Below are 18,538 nucleotides of genomic sequence, written 5' to 3' on the forward strand. Positions count from 1 at the left end.
TGGAAAAGAGGGGATTTTGCCTTAAATTTATTTGCTTCATCAAAGGGAGTCTTATTTCATCTTTTGGTTTCTTGAACACATGCCTGTGCTTCATAGTGCTATGTTAAAAAAAGGATTCCAAGTGCCAAAATACAAATTATAGTGGTATCAAAACCTATGTAGAAGTGGAGATGCAGTTTGGAATTTGCTATGTTCCCACAACTCTTTCAGCTTAAGATAAATGCTTGAGTTGTTACATTTTGAGTTGATGCATTTTATTTTCTTTTTTTTGTGTCACCCAAGTGCAATTGCTGGAATCTTTCATTCACCCCAGAATCATCCCTCAATGTCTATAAGAACCTAAGCCTCACCCTCATCATTGGGAGATTAGAAAAATTGGATGTCTTAACAATGCTATTTTTCATAGGTCTGAGCCAAATATTTGGGCACAAGGAGAAGTCCCAATCCTAGAAGATTTATGAGCAATAACAAAGTGGGAAATTGTAAAAAGCAAATATGGTACTTATAAACAGGTAACAAAGTTACAGAAAACTTGCCAGGACAAGCTCAGATCCCTAGTAATGGTGGTGAATTTGGGTGGAGCAAAATAGATGCTGATTAGACATCCAAGAAGAGAAGTCGAATAGGTAATGAAACATAGGGGTCCGACTCTTATGAGGCAAGTCTGTACTAGAGAAAGAAATTGGATATCAGTCATCTAACTGAGGGAGATCTCCTAGGGAAAGAAGACAAAGAGTAACAAAGGAGCCTAGGAACACCCAGGACTTTCAGAATTCCCCTCTCCCAGGCTGCTTATTAAATGCAGGGGCAGGAGGACAAATGGAATCTTGTATAGCAAACCAATATCTTAAACCCACTAGCTCTCATTCCATTCCATTTGTAACCAACTCTCTTATGACCAGCTTACCCCAACACTGTGGCTTCATTGTCTATTCCATTTGGAGTGTAAGGAGAGGGGAAGTATATTCTGAGGAATGTATTACAGGGGGATAATGTGTTTCAATCACTGCCACTAATTTAACACATATTGAGTAGTGACAAAGCAGGGAAAGAATCCCAAAGACAGGCAGGTTCCTACTCTGATCTCTTTTAGGGGAGCAGGGTCAAGAAGGGATAATATAAGAACCTAAACAACTACAATATGTAGTAATTACATGAATGACAAAGGTCATATTTGGAAGAAGAAGGACAGAGAAGCAATCAAGAAAGACCTCTTGGGGCAGATAGTTTGTGTGGGACATTTGAAGGCAGAGTAGAATGCCTTGGGCAAAGATTTGGTTTAAAGACGTTTCATACAAGGGGAGAGAGTGATGAAATTCTCTGATGGGAAAAAAGGTGAGTCAAACTGAAGAATTGATCACTTTTTTTTTTCACTTTTAAACTAAGAGATAAATCTAATTTTTAAAAAAGTGTTTACTGGAAGAATCCAATTGATGGTCTTTTTTTCACCACACGGAAAGAAAGAAAGTAAATACATTTTGGCAACTCCTAAAGTCAGAGCAAAAGGAACTTTCAGTTCCTGAGGTGTGCAGTTTGCTGCTGGAGAGAAACACGGGGAAATCTCTAGATTGTTCATTCCTTTCTCTGTCCAATGGCAGTGAAGCCCATACTTTTGTACGCAGGTGACTGGCTACTGTAAAAGTCCCGCTCTGAGAGAGGACCAATGAGCTCTCGGAGTCCCGACTCTAGGAAACAGTTTCTGGGTCGGAAAGCGTGACATTGAGACAGCTCCGGAATTGTAAACAAGGACGAGTCTGGGCTGGCCCCCAACCCACGCGACTTGGGTCCCTGTCCTCAGAGACTGATCTTGAGCCCTTATTGCCCCCAGATGTCCGCTTCAGCTTCCGCCTCTCTGGCCTCCTTCCCACTCTGCCCTGGCCGCCAGTGTCAGGCCCCTACGTGGTCACTGTGCCACTCTTAGGTGACCGGGCGAAGGGGCGGGGCCAAAAGTTCCTTCTCTGAGCTGATTGGCGTGGCCCCAAGTTCGGGACGCGGCTCCAAGTCCCAGTGACTCCTCCCGGCTGAGTTTGGGGGTGGAGAGTGCAGAGAGACAAATAAAAGGCAGTCAGGGTGGGAAGACGCAAGTCCTGAGCCACTGCCCGGTCTCACTGCCCGACTCCTCCACAGCACCCTCAAAAACCGAGCCCCACGGTGCACCTGCCGTTCCCAACTGGACGCACCGCGCCCCTTCTTGGTCCCAGGTTCTGCTCCAGTTCCCTGCCAAGCTCGAGGGGCATCAAGATGAAGGCGGCCCGCTTCGTGATGCGCAGCGCGGGCTCCCTGAGCAGCGCCGGCCTGGTCCCCCGGGAGGTCGAGCTTTTCTCGCGCTACAGCCCCTCCCCGCTGTCCATGAAGCAGCTACTGGACTTTGGTGAGAGGGGACGTAGGACCCAGGCTGGGTGGTACCAGGGCTGGGGAGCTGCCATAACTTTCTGCCCGGGTATAGGAAGGGCTGGTATCAAGATTAAGCAACCAACCGGGGTCCACTCTGCTGCGGGGTCCTGGAAACAACGGCTGCACACCTGGCCTTTTCCTAGATTTGGCTACTTTGTAGACAATTTGCGCTTACAAGTTAAGGCCACCTGCAGTCCTGCTAATACTGGACAATTTCAGCGTATCTTTCTCTTATACCGGCCTAAATCTTTGAGTTAAAATACTTGTGGCTTTCAGTCACCACTTAACAATAGACCAGAAACTGTCCCCTCTTTCACAACATGTACTTCTTGGGAGTAGATTCCTAATATGATAAAGTAGCCTCCAGTTAATGGATTTTATCCCTTAGCTGCCTGCTACTCCTTCACAGGGTACATCTTTCTGTATTCCTAACGGACTTTTTCATCAGTGTAGTCTTTCCATTTATTTGCATTATTGCTGAAAATATTTATAGACTTCCTGAGTTTCAAGAGTTTAAATGCAACATTGTCTGGAAACATCTCCACTTCTATTCCATCTCCTTCTCCTCCCCACTCCCAATTCAGTCTAAACTCATTAAAGAATGTTGTGTTGTTGTCTGACCCTTTTATGAATGTTAAGAAGAGAGTTACTTTTTATTAGGTAGAGGGGAGTAAAATGAGGGGAAGAGGTATGGGGTTAGGAATGATAGTAGAGTGAAACAGACATTATTACCTCATGTACAGGTATGACTGCATGACCTATGTGATCCTGCAATACATATAATCAGAAAAATGAGAGATTACACTCTATTTATGTATTTATATATCAAAATGTATCAATGTATTCTACTGACATGTACAACTAATTAGAACAAATAAAATAATTAAAAAAAAGAACTGTGGGATGTTCTCTTCTTGGGAGTAAATTCTCTTAAAAAAGGAAATAATTCTCCTATGTTGGTGACTTTTTAGAAAAAGAAGAAAGAACAACAAAGATATCTGCTTCTGAATTATCTAGAAAGAGTAACTCAACTCAGTGAAATATGATTTTATAATATTTGTGTGTTTTCAATATTTGATAGTTAATGATTTTAAATATATCATTTAGATCATTTAGATGTTCTTTTTTCCAAAAACTAAATGTATTTCATTTATTATAGGTTCGGACAATGCATGTGAAAGAACTTCTTTTTCATTTTTGCGACAAGAATTGCCAGTGAGACTAGCCAATATCCTAAAGGAGATTGATGTCCTACCTGATCGATTAGTAAACACTTCTTCAGTGCAATTGGTTAAAAGCTGGTAAGTGGTGAAGCATTTTGAAGTTTTGAGTTTTAAAACAATGACCAGAGGATGATTTTTGACACTGTAGTAACATCATAATTGGAAAACAGGTGGCCTGAACAGTACACTTTTTGAAAGATGTAAAGGATTTTTTATTAATTTTTGGTTAAGTTATCATTAGGGCAGTTATGAAACTATAAATAGGAACTTTTATCCTAAAAAGGTAGATGTCTTTACAATATAATTTTGACTTCCCAGAGAAATTTGAAAAATCATCAATATATGCAATTTAAATTTTGCTCTTTACAAAATAAAACACGAAGTTTGCAAAAGAAATCCTATGCCTGGAAACAGATTAAAATGACTATTTATAGAGAACCTAATCTTTGTTACTTAACACTGAGTAACAGAGTAAGCTCTGGGTTGAAAGGTTGCTTCTGCCTTTCTCTAGTTGTGGAATCCATGGCAGGTGTTTAAAACCCTCTATGCCTCAATCCCCCATCTGTTATTAATGAGAAGAAGCATAAGTGTCAAAGAGATGTTTGAGCATAACTAAATGAGGTAATCTGTTTTTTAAAATTAGAACAGTACCTAGCTCACAGCCAGCACTCAGTTTGTGTCAGTATTGTTTACTTTTGCAATAAGAATGCAGATGCTTAGAGAAGGTAGGCAACCTAAAAGAGCAGTTTTTTTTTTTTTTTTTTTTTTTTTTAGAACAAAGCTAGGATATTCACAGTGTCATTCTTACCCATTCACTGCACAGTTTTTCATTCATCCATTGAGGAAATACATGTATTATACAAACCCATGAAACAGATACAGTCTGAAACACGTATTTAATCTGTAGTATTTATTGCTACCTTCAAGACTTCTACACTCTTACAGAAAAAATACTAGGAAAAAATAAAAAGCATTATAAAAAAAGTTGTTTCCAAGAATCTTTGCTAACAGTCAGGAAATGAATACTGATCTGGAATAGCTGAAAAATCATTTTAGACTAAACTTCAAGTTTGAAAGTTAGGATTGAAATGTATAGCTTTTTACATTTTTAACCTATGATTTTTCAAATGTTGTGAAGGAAAGTTTTAATTTTTAACACAATGCTTAGTTTCTTTTTTAAAATCCTTTGGGGGAAAAAAGGCATTTTATTTCCAAGCATTTATATCTGTCTGTTGATTTTAAAACAAAGCATGTTATTGTTCTACAGGTATATCCAGAGCCTGATGGAGTTGGTGGAATTCCATGAGAAAAGTCCAGAAGACCAGAAAGTTTTGTCAGAGTAAGTTCTATGCAGTAGAATAAGGGTTTGAAATTTTGGTTATTTTCAGACATAATCCTAAGATTTTTTTCAGACTTAAAGGAACTTCAACTCTGAATAATAAATTTCCACTCCCTTACAAATGACAAATTTGGGCCCATTGGGCTCTTAGAAGTGAAGAAATTGGCATTTAAATTGGTACTGAGTATGAATAAATGTACAGGGCTTGAGGGTTTTTTCCTCAAGGAATTCCATTTTACTATAAATTTATTCCAATGATTAGATTTGCAGCATTTATTCCAATGATTAGATTTGCACTATTAAATAATTTCAATATATTTCAGTGGAATTGAAGATTGCACACTTACTTTCAGAGGAGCTGACAGTCTCTAACTACCTAAATAAGTGTAGTTCAGATGTTTACTACATCTGACAAGAAATTTTGAGATGTTTTCACAATGATATTCCGGAGTCACCTTGGATTTTAATTATTTTTTAAAGAGAAGACTTAATGAATACCTAAATGAATTTATCAGTCACAGTTAGTAGTTTTATGTGTAACATGGAAACGAAATAAATCTATTTATGGAACCATCTCCTCTACTATACTAGAAGAATCCATAGTAAAAGCCCTAATGAAGCTTCACCCAAACATTTTATTTTATTTGTTTAGACATAGATAGGTACCACAAAAAGAGCTTTAGCTTGCTTTCTTTCTTAATTTTTTAATTTGTTCTAATTAGTTGTACATGACAGTAGAAAGCATTTATACATTTTGATAGATCATACATAAAGAGTGTAATTTGTCGTTTTTTTGATTGTACATATTGTAGGATCACATTGATCATGTAGTCATAGCTTTAACTTACTTTAAAACAATCTAAGAAAAAGAAGTAAATGAAATTTATGTACCTTATGCTAACTGTAAATGTTATGGCTTAGCTTTGTAGATACACTCATCAAAGTTCGAAATAGACACCACAATGTAGTACCTACAATGGCACAAGGAGTCTTGGAGTACAAAGATAGCTGTACAGTTGACCCAGTCACCAATCAAAATCTTCAGTACTTTTTGGATCGATTTTATATGAACCGCATTTCGACTCGAATGCTGATGAACCAGCACAGTAAGTAATCATGATCATGATCCATAGAAATGGATATGGACTGTAAATCACACTATAACTATGCATCCCACTCATCAGTGGGTCACAGTCTTTCTCAGTGGTAGTTCTAATCACTATCTTGAGTTTTACTATGTTTTTGTTTTTATTTTTCAACAGTTCTTATATTTAGTGACTCAAAGACAGGAAACCCCAGCCACATTGGAAGCATCGATCCAAACTGTGATGTGGTAGCAGTGGTTCAAGGTAATTTCTAAATTTCTACATTTCCTTTATTGAAAATGTGTGATAAATGATTGACATACCTATAACTGAGATGACTGTAAATGAATTTATGTTCACATTATTTTGTTTGTATTTTTATAAATACGACCATCAAAGTCTTTTGCTTTTAAGAGTAAGAAGCATAAACATTCATTTATAATATTATAAAAAATTTAAACATAAATTGTTAATATGTCACATTGTTGTATATTATGCTTGATCTCTCAAATGTATATATTCCTATTACTACAACTACAACTTCAATAAAATATTGCCCAATAAAATATTAAAAAGACATTTTTCATATATATAAAGCTATACTCCAGTGAATATTTTAGATCCAGGATACCATGCAGACTGAGGATTACTTGAACTCAGTACTTGGCATAAATTCATTTCATTGTTATGAAAAAAATTCTATTCTAGATGCCTTCGAGAGTTCAAAGATGCTCTGTGATCAGTATTATTTAACATCTCCAGAATTAAAGCTCACACAAGTAAATGGTAAGCTATAAATAAACTATATTTTAGCTTATGGAAAACGCATTATTCTCCCAGTCTAATTCCTTCTTGTAAACATAAAGCAGCTTTTGTGTTCCTTTTTTCTCTTCTGAACTCGCCTAGAATTTGTACACATTTTTTTTGAAACCAAGGTTCTCTTTAACTATCTCAGCTGGAAAGCTTCATTTGTGCATATTAAATAATTAATGATGATTCATAAAGTAAAATGGTTTAACAAATAATTATGAACTTAAAGTAGCACCTACTTAGCTTCCAAGATCTTAGATCAAGAAAAGATTGCTTACTTTAGAATATGAAAGATAAGGAGACCAGAAGCAGGGAGAGCCACTTAGCAGTGGAGATGTCTTCAAAGAGGTCACTCATCAGATTTTGAAACAAAGATACTTTAAATTGCACTAAGAAATATTGCTTGATTCCACCTACATGAGATATCCAAAATAGTCACACTCACAAAGGCAGAGAGTAGAAAAGTGGCTGCCAAGGGTTGAAGGGAAAGAGAGATGGGGAGTTTCCTATTCAACAGGTCAAAAATTTCAGTTATGCAAGATAAATAAGTTCTAGATGTCTGCTACGTGCATACTATCATAGTTAACAATACTGTATTATATATTTAAATTTTTGTTAAGAGAATAGATCTTATGTTAAATGTTCTTGCCACCACATAAAAATGTACTGTAAGTATATATCATTGTTAGGAAGCAGAACATACTTCAATTTGACAAGACAAGGATGTCCTACAGTGATTGAAGTAATTATATGATGAATGCAAGGTATTTTTTATCCTGTCCCACTCTGCTCTAGAAGATAGTTGTATCTCAAAGCAAGAGAGAATATTTATATTGGAATAGCCTTCTCTTTTCCATTCAAAGTAAACATTTTTTCCAAGTAACACTTATACAGGAACAATTTGTGTTAGGGATAAAATTTTAAATCAAGTTGCTCAAATTAAGAGTAACCTAATTCATAGGTTGGGGTCATGCAAACGAAAGTGAATGCTAAAGGAAAAGTATTAAGAAAGATTGAAAAATGTCTCTCAACATAAGCCCTATTGTTGCATAATATTGTAAATAAACTTCTTGAACTGTCTGATAAAGAGCAGATTGTGCCAGACCTTGTGTTTTTTGATTCAATCTTTGCCAAGGCCTGGAACACCAAAGAATTCTTTCTTTTTTCTTTTCAAAACAGTATCATGAGATTTTTGTTTCTCTGTTTCCATTACCTATTGATAAATTTCAAGTATATTTAGCATAGAAGATTTAATGTTAGGGTGATAGAAAAATCAAATGTGTTCTTCTACCATGAATTAAAAATATTAAAATTAATTTCAATGTTATACCATAAGCACAGATATTTCTTCTCCTATCTTAAAATACATGTAACCATTTAAAAAAATATTTTTAGTTACTGATGGATCTTTATTTAGTCATATGAGGAGCTGAGAATTGAACCCAGTGTCTCATACATGCTAGGCAAGCACTCTACCACTGAGCTACAACCCCAGCCCAAAATACATATAATATTAAATTTATACTGAAATTGTCCAGTATAAACATGTTCAAATAGGGAAGACATCCACATAATCTAATTTATAGTATCTTTGTTTCATACTTCGTTGAACTTTATACATTTGTAGAAAAATGCAAAAGAAAAAGAAAAAGAAGCAACTGAAATAGCATTTTGAAAATAAGCCAGTTGTCTTTATTGTTTAAGTAGGGAAGTTCTAGGGCAAGATTTTCAGATGGGAAAGATGGGGAATATCCCAACCCTGTTTAAATCAAGTAGATACAGAAGTTTATTTTAATAAAATATTTGTTTCCTAACTCTAAATGAGTCTACTTTTTCCAGTAAAATTTCCAGGCCAACCAATTCACATCGTGTATGTTCCTTCTCACCTTCATCATATGCTCTTCGAACTCTTCAAGGTATGATATTGGACAACAGTTCTGATTCTGTCTTTAAATTTAAAATAGTTCATTGGTTATATTATTTCCCTACTACACAAGGCCCTCCACATCTTTTCCACTGATATTTCTGTGCTTACTAATAGTAAGAAGCTACATAGCCTATATTTGAAAAAGTACATGAAACTCACTGTAGCATTAACATGTGTCTGAGAACACACAATATTATTTATGATGTCTCAATGCTTTAGAGCTGAGAAGATGTTCCCATTACTTTTCCAGGTGTCCAATAAAGCCTAGTCATTTATGTATTCGTTAAGAGAGGTCATAGGTTGAATGCTTCAGTGAACTAGGACTTGTAACTTCCCCCCAAATGCTGGTCCAACTCCAAGCTGAGGCTCAAGGACAGAGTTGTTTTTAGTGATATGGCTGCATTCTTAGTCTGGAATATGCTCAGAGGATAGTCAGTTCTTCAGTAATCTACTCTGCAGTGTATATGAATCACCTGGGGACTTTGTTAAAATGCAAAATCTGATTCAGTAGGTCTGGGTGGAGGATGAGATGCTGAATTACCAATGAGACTTCTTTCTTGTGGTGCTGCTGGTCCATAGTCGACATTATCCCTAATAAGCCTAAGACAGCGCTTCTCAAACTTTAGCATGCACTAGAATCTTCTGGAGGACTTGTTAAAATGCAGATGCTTGGATGCTGCCCTAGATTGTGGATTCTGTAGGTCTGAAAATTTCTATGTCTAATAAACTCTCAGATGATTCTGATGTTTCCAGTTTTAGGTAACCAGATGCTAAGAATCAATCCTTTCGTGGGTTCTAAGATCAAACTAAAACTTTGAACTTAAACCAACCAACAAACAAACAATAACAAAAATTAAAGACTCAGAAACATCTGAAGCTTTGTGATACTTTCCTAAAAGTCCCCTGGACTGAGAGGAGGAAACTTTAAAAAGAAAAAATAAAAAAAGGGAAATCTGCTCCTAATTCTGACGTAACTCTTCAAAATGTACTGTTTCTTAACTTATTCTAATATTGCAATGAGGTATTGACTGAACTACAAACATCTGATCTATTTTATTTTACTTCCACTAATGAGTGACTATATCTTAATATTATATAGAAACCAAAAAGCAGATAATACTCTAAAAGGTGGTTAGAGGGGAAAATGGATTAAATAGCCAAAGATTTTATCTGTAGGATATTCAGTCAGTAGGCTGAACTTGTTTGAGTTTGTTCTGTGTTAAAGGACAAAGGATACATTTTTTGTGGATTTGGATTATTTGTTTAAATTGAGTGATCCAACTCAGTTATTTTGCCTTCACTGGTAAAAGTTAAGATGATAATCAGATGCAAATTGAAACTTAATTTAGAATTATTGACTGTCCTTTTAAATAGTAACAACCTTTTTCCAGCAAATTTTATAAAAGTCAATAAATTGGTTCAATGATTCACTGTTCATTTGTTATGTAATAGTCTTTGGTGGTTGGATGTAAAATGTAATGGAAAGACCGAAAAGGGAGAGCCAGGAAATGGACTATAAAAACCAATTTCTACATTTAAATTAAGCTTACAAATAAGAACTTGACAGCTAGCAGAATTGTTTTTCCATTAGACATTACTCCCAAGAGCTATATTACATGGTAAATGAATATTTTTTATTATACATCCTTCATGACACATTCATAAATGACTATTTACAGATCTGTTTACCACTAACTTAAAAAAATAGAAACTTTGAATTGCCCTCTGTGCTGCATTTATTTTAAACATAAAAAATAGTTATTTATTGTCCGTCATTCTTCTGCCATTGAATTCCTTATGGTTTTGTTTTCTTTAGAATGCAATGAGAGCAACAGTTGAACACCAGGAAAGCTGGCCTTCCCTTACACCAATTGAGGTGATTGTTGTCCTGGGAAAAGAAGACCTTACAATTAAGGTAACCAGTTTCTGCTTTTCTTATGGTTCTCTCTTGAGAGAGTTGGAATCAGTAATAATGAGGCTTTCAGCTTTGGGCAACTGATCAGAGTCATGCATGCCAGGTGACTTTTAACTGAAGGAAAGACAATTTTGCATTGGCAAATGTACATGGTTTTTAGTGTGTAGCTCTAATGACTTGTTTGTTTGCTCAAGATTTCTGACCGAGGAGGTGGCGTTCCCCTAAGAATTACAGACCGCCTCTTCAGTTACACATACACCACTGCACCAACACCCGTGATGGACAATTCTCGGAATGCGCCTTTGGTGAGACCAATTATATGGCTAAATTCATCCCAGCCCCTAGTTCTAGGTGTACAGCAGGATTGCAAAGAATTATTTAGGGAAGTTAATCAGTTTAGTTAAATTTGGCATGAGGGATATGAGCAGAAATGACAAAGCAAGCTAAACATGGTTAAGCAATTCTACCAGGAGTGTCTGATTGGAAGCAGCATTTATTTATTTAGGTGCTAGGACATCAGCTTTAAGTGCTAGGACATCAGGGTCAGTGAGGATCACAACTCCTTCTTACATTTTGTATTCCAATGATCATGTCCACTTCTTCATTAATAACTAACCTTCCCTCTCCAGGCTGGTTTTGGTTACGGCTTGCCAATTTCTCGTCTTTACGCCAAGTACTTTCAAGGAGATCTGAATCTCTACTCTTTGTCAGGATACGGGACAGATGCTATCATCTACTTAAAGGTATCCTTTGAATTCAATGGAAAACCATCTATCTAAAATGGTTGTTTTTTCTCTTACAGTTTTGAGTTGAGAGGATAGAGGGTTGGGAATCCCCTATTCGGTCTCATTTGTCTGTTTGTAATTTCCCTGAACTAACAGTGCTGCTGGGGTCTCGAACCCGGGTCTCGAACCCTGGTCTCGAGCATGGGAGGCAGGCACTCTACGTGATGGGCTATAACGCCAGTACACTCTCTTACGGTTTTGAGTTCTATGGTCCAGAGTGAATTACTCAAACTGAATTAATGCAAATAATGACCACAGATCGTTCTATTTTCTGTTTGGTAGTGTGCACACAGATTATTTAATATTGTCATTTACCAAACAGAAAGCTAGGTCTTGCTTCCTGCCTCAGGCGACCAAAATTCTTTCCCAAGAGGCCGTTACCTGACTTTCAGAGTGAGGACATGCTATGGGAATTTTTTTAAGACAACTCCTCTTGGCATCTGTGAAAGAAGCTGTATTTTCGTTTTACTTAAATCTGTGGGAAACATATGCAAATAATGTTCTAGCCAAAAAAACAACAGAAATCAAGACACACAAGACCTTAAGCTGACCTTATTAGAAATCCAGGGGAAGGAAATCTGACTGCTCACAAGCTGTCAGTGGGATGGCTGGCATTTCCTGTTTGAACTTTAAAACTTAGTACATGTTTTTTTCTATATCTGAAAAAGGCTCAATTTATTTACTAAGATCACTGCCCTGATTCTGTTAATCATTTGCCAACTATTTCAACTGAAAATACATTTACAGATAGTAGCAGCTAAAACATTAAGCTCCTAAGCTCCCATTTTGTGCATTGGAATTAAATGCCAAATGGCCGTTAACTGTCTGAAATAGTTAATGCATTCATTTATGAAATGGGCAAAAGTCTTCAAACTATTGGGAAAGAGCCTTTTAGAGGATTAATGGTATCAGATTAAGGCCCTCATTCTATCATAGCAAGACTGGTTTTTCCCTGGGAAGAATAACTTTGCTAATCAATTCCATCACATCAGTAATATCCAAACAAAGGATGTGTAAATACTAAAAGCAAATTCTATTCCCTAATTTATAGTTGCTTATGTCCTATTTAGTTCTTATTGAGTGGAGATAATATTTATATTTTAGTTTTAATTTCAAAAGTGCCTAGCACACTGGGGCATTGGTGTACTTTTATTACTAAATCAGTTAAATGAATGTATTTGAATATGAATACCACTGAATGTAAATTTTTATTTTTTAGTTGTAGATGGACACAATATCTTTATTTTACTTATTTGTTTTTATATGGTCCTGAGGATTTAAACCAGTGCCCTTGCGTGCTAGGCAAGCACTCTACCACTGAGCTACAACTCCAGCCCCTCTGAATGTATTTTGAATAAAGCTTCAATTGCAAATTATGCCAGGCACAATTTCTTTGATCTGATTTTTTTCTCCCTCTTCTCTTAGGCTTTATCCTCTGAGTCGATAGAAAAACTCCCCGTCTTTAACAAGTCAGCCTTCAAACATTATCAGATGAGTACCGAGGCTGATGACTGGTGTATCCCAAGCAGGGAACCAAGGAATCTTGCAAAGGAAAAAGTGGCAGTGTGAAGAGGGACACTCAGGACATTTTATGGGATCAAAGTGGGTCTATGGCAGTGCTGCTTCTTGAATGTTTGTGTGTGAACTCTCGTTTCCACAAAAATGAAAGACAGCAACAAAATCCTTGCTCCAATGAGGAATGAGTCATTTCTGTGACCCAGGAGAACACAGAGCAGGACCACAGGAGTTAGCAGATGCCAGCCCCTTGTTTTATAATGGATAATAACTTGTGAGTGTATTCCAAATCCTGAAGAAGAAGTAAATCTGTTTTCCATCTCTTTACCCAACAAGTTTGAAACAGGGGGTGAACATGATGATAGAGGTTAGCAGTTTCAGTAGGCAGGTATTTGAGACTTCTAGTTGGCATCAAAAGATATTGTTATTTAATGAATATCAAGTGTCAAGATTCCAGTATTTTCCTGCCATAAGAAAATTAGAACTTAGTTTACATTCTGTACTACATATATGTACATTTTGTATACACTTATATGCTCTAGGGACACAAGGATAGTGGCTAAAATAATGTTCACTTTAAGGAGGAATGAATCACAGCATTTATTTGAGATTGCAGTCAAGGCATTTGGATTATGTAAAAACTCAGAAGAAAACCTCTTCTGAACAGTACGGCTCCTTTACTATGCTGCTTGTCTGTTCATACTTTACATGATAAGTGAACACTTATTTCCAGGAGCCTCATCTTGCGTGAATTGTTAAATGTGCACTGAACTCAGGAAGTTGGAGGTTGAAGAGAGAGAGAAGAATTGCCAAAGCAAGAGCAGAATGATATCTTACCTTGCTTTCTTTATAAATGAAGCAATAAATGGGGAAAAAAAAAACAATGTTCGGGAAAGAAATCACATATTGAGCACCTAATTTGGTAGGATGGCTCGTCTCTACCCTGAAGTGGTAATAAACCACAGGCATCCATTTCTAGGCTTCAAAAGATGTATTGTACATCTTTAATTATATCCTCTACACTCCAATATTAACATGTCTGTTAAAAGTTGCTGAATATTAACATGTAGGTTAAAAGTTGCTGAATTGTTCAAGAATTTTAGAATTTAAATTGTTCTCGGCATATCTTTTTTAACAAATAGCCTAGAAGTAAGACAGTCTCATGCCAGGATGCTTATCTGAGAATCACTGAGGCTGAGAGCTAATGAATGAAAGCTGTAATGCACAAGGTACTTTGGAAGGACTAAGGGGTGATACGCAGGTTGGCAGGCCTTTCATACAGATTAGTCTTAGAAAAGAAGGAAAGACAAAATGAATGAGGGAAGAAAGAGAGATAGGAAGGGTGGGAAGCAGAAGGCAGGCATCTATTTTCCCCCACATTTTATTCCAAGCAATGATCTACATTTTCATGGAAAAACTACTGGCAAGAGGAGGAATTGGTGATTCTCAAAAGGGTATGACTTCTTTAAATGACTCTTGCTCTTACAGGATGATAGGTTTTATAAGATAATAGACTCATCCATGTCAAATTAACATGAAACTGATATACAGAAAGAAAACCAAGATTTTTTTGCATTGTAAAATAATCAGTACTCTTATGTGTTGGATTTAGCATTTGTATTTAATTTTGTGATGACCTAGTGTTGTGGTGCTTCTGGTTGGGGCAAGAGAAGCCTCAACTATTTCCTGGATTTCAGATTTTATCATCAAAAGTCCTAGACAGTGACTTTCCTTGGATGATGCAACTTTGACTCATGCATTTATTGATTACACAAAACTGTTTGTAATAGGTTGTTGTTTCAATTTTTTATTGAAATTTGAGCAAAAATCTTTTGTATGTAAATACTTGTATTTACCAAAGATTTAAAGCAGTTAAATAAATAACCCAAACACTGTGAACTATCTTTAAAATACTAGCAAAAAAGAAATGTTAGTATCTCAATAACATCAACTATGTAAATAAAATAGAAATAGTCTACCTTGGTATATGTGAAATCTATGGAAAACATTTAAGATTCTAGGAATGGCTATTGAATGCTCAGACCCACTTAAATTATTAATATATGAATTCTATTTTTGTCTTTAGGATATGTACAGAGAAATGTGATAATTTTTATAATAAATATTTTTATTATAATATTAGACATGGCCTTTTAAAGCTTTTTTCTTGAGTTACCTCAAAGTAAAATGAACAACTTGAGTTCAAGAGTTTCCTCACTTTATTCAATTATAATTTATCTCTATATAACTTTTTAAAAGGATTGAAAGCAACATAAAATCTTAACATTTAAACAAAAGTTAAGTGCTTCACTGCAGTTCAGAAATTTCAAATTGCCCTTTTCTTGTTTGTGTATGTCTCACTAACACATAGCCTATGCTTACCTCCATGTGTTTATTGAATAATCATTTTTGCAGTGCATACATCCCCTGTAATAATCATCTTCTTCTTCTCCTCCTTTTCTTTCTCCTCCTCCTTCTTCTTTTTTGTAAATTTAAAGTTTCACTTAGTGCCTGTGTTGCATAAAGACAGTGGGATAACAAAATAATTGCTTAGATAATTTCAGTTCCCAAATGTCTGAAAAGCAATGAGGTAAAACAGGATAGAAATCACTACATTAAATGGTGACAAGTATTAACTGTGCTGTTTTAGTGCCTTCCTTTACTAATTGGATCCTTCTTTACCTTCAGCAACCCTTGCTCATCTTCATAATGCCCTAACTGGTAAGGTTCTGCGAGTAGAAAAGAAAGAAGAAGAAGAAGAAAAGAAAGGAAGGAGAAAGAGAAATTAGAATAAATAAAATTAGTGGAATGAGCTTATCATAACTAAATTATAAAATCTCATCAAAATAATCATTTTTGAAGCAAAAATGCCAGCAACCTAAGGCATTAGACCTTAACCTATACTAAAGTCCTTCACCAATGACACCCTCCCATGACTTGACAATCTTCATTTCTTCTTCCACTGGCGAGGGAGCAATGCAGTATGTACATGTTTCTAGAAAAAGTATGCACACACACACACATGTGCACACACGCTGGATACAACTGTTCAATTTCCTTGTTTCAAGATGCTTAGCATGTAGGGTATTAGTGCATTGTATAGACTCAGGAACTTCACCCCTGTTTCCATAATAAATGCAAGACTTCGAGACCCATGACTTTCCATGTATGCACACATATATCTTTTCCACTCATGTCAGTATGTATAAATCCAATGGATTTCAATTTTTAAAATTAAATATTCAATAAAGTGGACCAAATTTTCATCAAAACCCTCTTCAGGCCTTTTCACCCAAATGTAACTAGAAATAGTAAGTCATTTGCTCTCAACAACCGTAATTTGTGCAAAAAGATGGACCATTGTGAGTTAGTAGCATGGTTATTGACTATTAATTTCTTTATTCTCCTACCACACTTTCAAGGATTGCATTTACATTTACATACATACCAACACTGAAAAGTATGTGGAATCACTTGGTCACTTTGGTCTGATCTGGTAAAAGCATTGAGGGGCTTTTATTATTTCACAAGAGCCTACGTAAGAGGTCACTGAATCTCCACCATGAGCATCTAGATCAATAGGGTTCTAGTTCTGTTAGCAATTTATTCATACATCTCTTTTTAACTTGTCATTGTTTCACATTTTATCACTTACACCACAGTGAATAAATAAATATTCACTGGATAAATACATGAAGGAATACATGAATAAATTTCTAGTTGTAGAATATCACCCAGCAATTGAAACTGTGTTAAATAAGTGTACATAAATTGTATAAGTTTTCATGCTTTAAGTGATATTCAAGAAATTTAAAATACTTCAGGAACTCTGAAATATGTTTCCCAACCAGTTCGGTTGCAACTGATCTTTGTTCAATGTCACTCTCCACTGGCGATGGCCTTTGGCCAGTGGAAATTACCACATATTTCACAAGAAATTAAATCGTGGTTACAGTTATCACTACAAAGGAAATGTCTTGATCTTGTGGGCTGGTGTTTTTAGATTTTATGAGTATTATTATTCTCACCTTGGACTCTGATGAAAATATATTACCAGTCATATATCACAACTTCTTAATGGAAACAAACAACTGTCTTTGGTAAGATTTTTCAGTTCTTGCCCAAGTGTAAAACATTAAAAGCCACGGAGAACCAACAGAAATGTCAGTAGCCTTGAAAACATGTTGAATCGATTAAATGATGCGAAAAAAATGTGAACTTAGTAATAAATTCAACAACAAAATAATAAAGTTCATCAACAATTTTAAGCCATCATTTTTGTGTTTCTTGCTACCATTTAATATAATGGAAACAACCCAGGACTGGTTGTTAAATAATGCAATATAGACAGCAATTACCTTTTAGCATACTACTTTCCATAAATGTAAAAGATGTTTTAATATCTAGGACTGCTTAATTCATGAAAATCTAGAGTTTTTAAAAATTTATTTCATAAAGCTATATCCTTTAGTGTGTTTCTAGTTTTAAAAAAAAGTACTTTGACATTTGGTAGAATTGCTCTTAATCTTTTCCCTTTAAGTTCATTTTCAAGGTAATGTAATTTGTTTAAAACTATAAATATTTGACCTGAAGTGAAAATACAAATTTGAAAACAAAAATCACATTCTTGGTTGACTTTCTTTGCCCAGTGGAGTCCTAAGTTTTTTCCTTCTTGTTGTATAAAAAAGGCTCTTCAAATATAAATTTTCTAATAATTGCTTACTGAACATTCTGCCTCCAATCTCTCCTCATTACATCTACACAAGTGCCAGATTAATTCTCCCAGTCAACTTCTCATAACATCACTGCCAAGCTCAAACTTCTTTTCTAAAATTATTTTTTATTTTTTAATTTTTCACAGACTACATTTTGATTCTTTGTACACAAATGGAGTACATCATTTCGTTTCCATGGTTGTACACAATGTAGATTCATACCATTCGTGTAATCATACATGTACATAGGGCAATGATGTCTGTCTCATTCCATGATTTTTCATACCACACCATTTCCTTCTACATAATCTAAAGTTCCTCCATTCTTCTCAAACTCCTTTACTGGTCTCCCAATACTTAAGAATCTGATATTGATATGATATATATGGTTTTCTACAATACTACTACATGACCAACCATACGGTTCCTATCTTCCATTACTGAACTATGATCAGTATGTTGTCTTCTATAATTTCGATTCACATATTTCCTCTTGTCTGAAATGCCCTTCCTTTCTTTGTTTTCTAAATGCTGCTCAAACTTCTAGTCCCATCTTAAATCCTGCCTCCATGGTTCTCAAGTGATCAGTATTATTACAGTACTTCTCATGTAATTACTAAGGTTGCTAGTTTAATGTTACAGATAGACATAAAATCCAGAAATCCAACTTAATTGTGTTAGACTATGAATACACATACCTAGATTTCTAAAAAAATGATATTAGGCCTGTCTCATGTATAGTAGAAACCAAGAAATATTTCTTGACTAATGTATTATTGATAAATTGGGAAAACAGAGAAAAGCAATGGAACAAGTCCTAATTCAGCAGA

At 35.5% G+C, this 18,538-nt stretch overlaps 1 protein-coding gene across 1 annotated transcript; it reads left to right on the forward strand.

Annotated features, from left to right (window-relative positions):
* The first annotated feature begins 2,060 nt into the window (after window positions 1-2,060).
* On the forward strand, window positions 2,061-13,941 carry Pdk4 (pyruvate dehydrogenase kinase 4). The gene is made up of 11 exons (XM_047560997.1): window positions 2,061-2,371; window positions 3,554-3,695; window positions 4,885-4,956; window positions 5,878-6,062; window positions 6,219-6,305; window positions 6,750-6,827; window positions 8,691-8,767; window positions 10,595-10,693; window positions 10,888-10,998; window positions 11,323-11,436; window positions 12,904-13,941. The coding sequence occupies exons 1-11, from the start codon at window positions 2,242-2,244 to the stop codon at window positions 13,045-13,047; spliced, it is 1,239 nt and encodes a 412-aa protein (XP_047416953.1). The 5' UTR covers window positions 2,061-2,241; the 3' UTR covers window positions 13,048-13,941.
* The last annotated feature ends 4,597 nt before the right edge of the window (window positions 13,942-18,538 follow it).

Source organism: Sciurus carolinensis, chromosome 8, assembly GCF_902686445.1.
Source record: "Sciurus carolinensis chromosome 8, mSciCar1.2, whole genome shotgun sequence".
Lineage (NCBI taxonomy): Eukaryota > Metazoa > Chordata > Mammalia > Rodentia > Sciuridae > Sciurus > Sciurus carolinensis.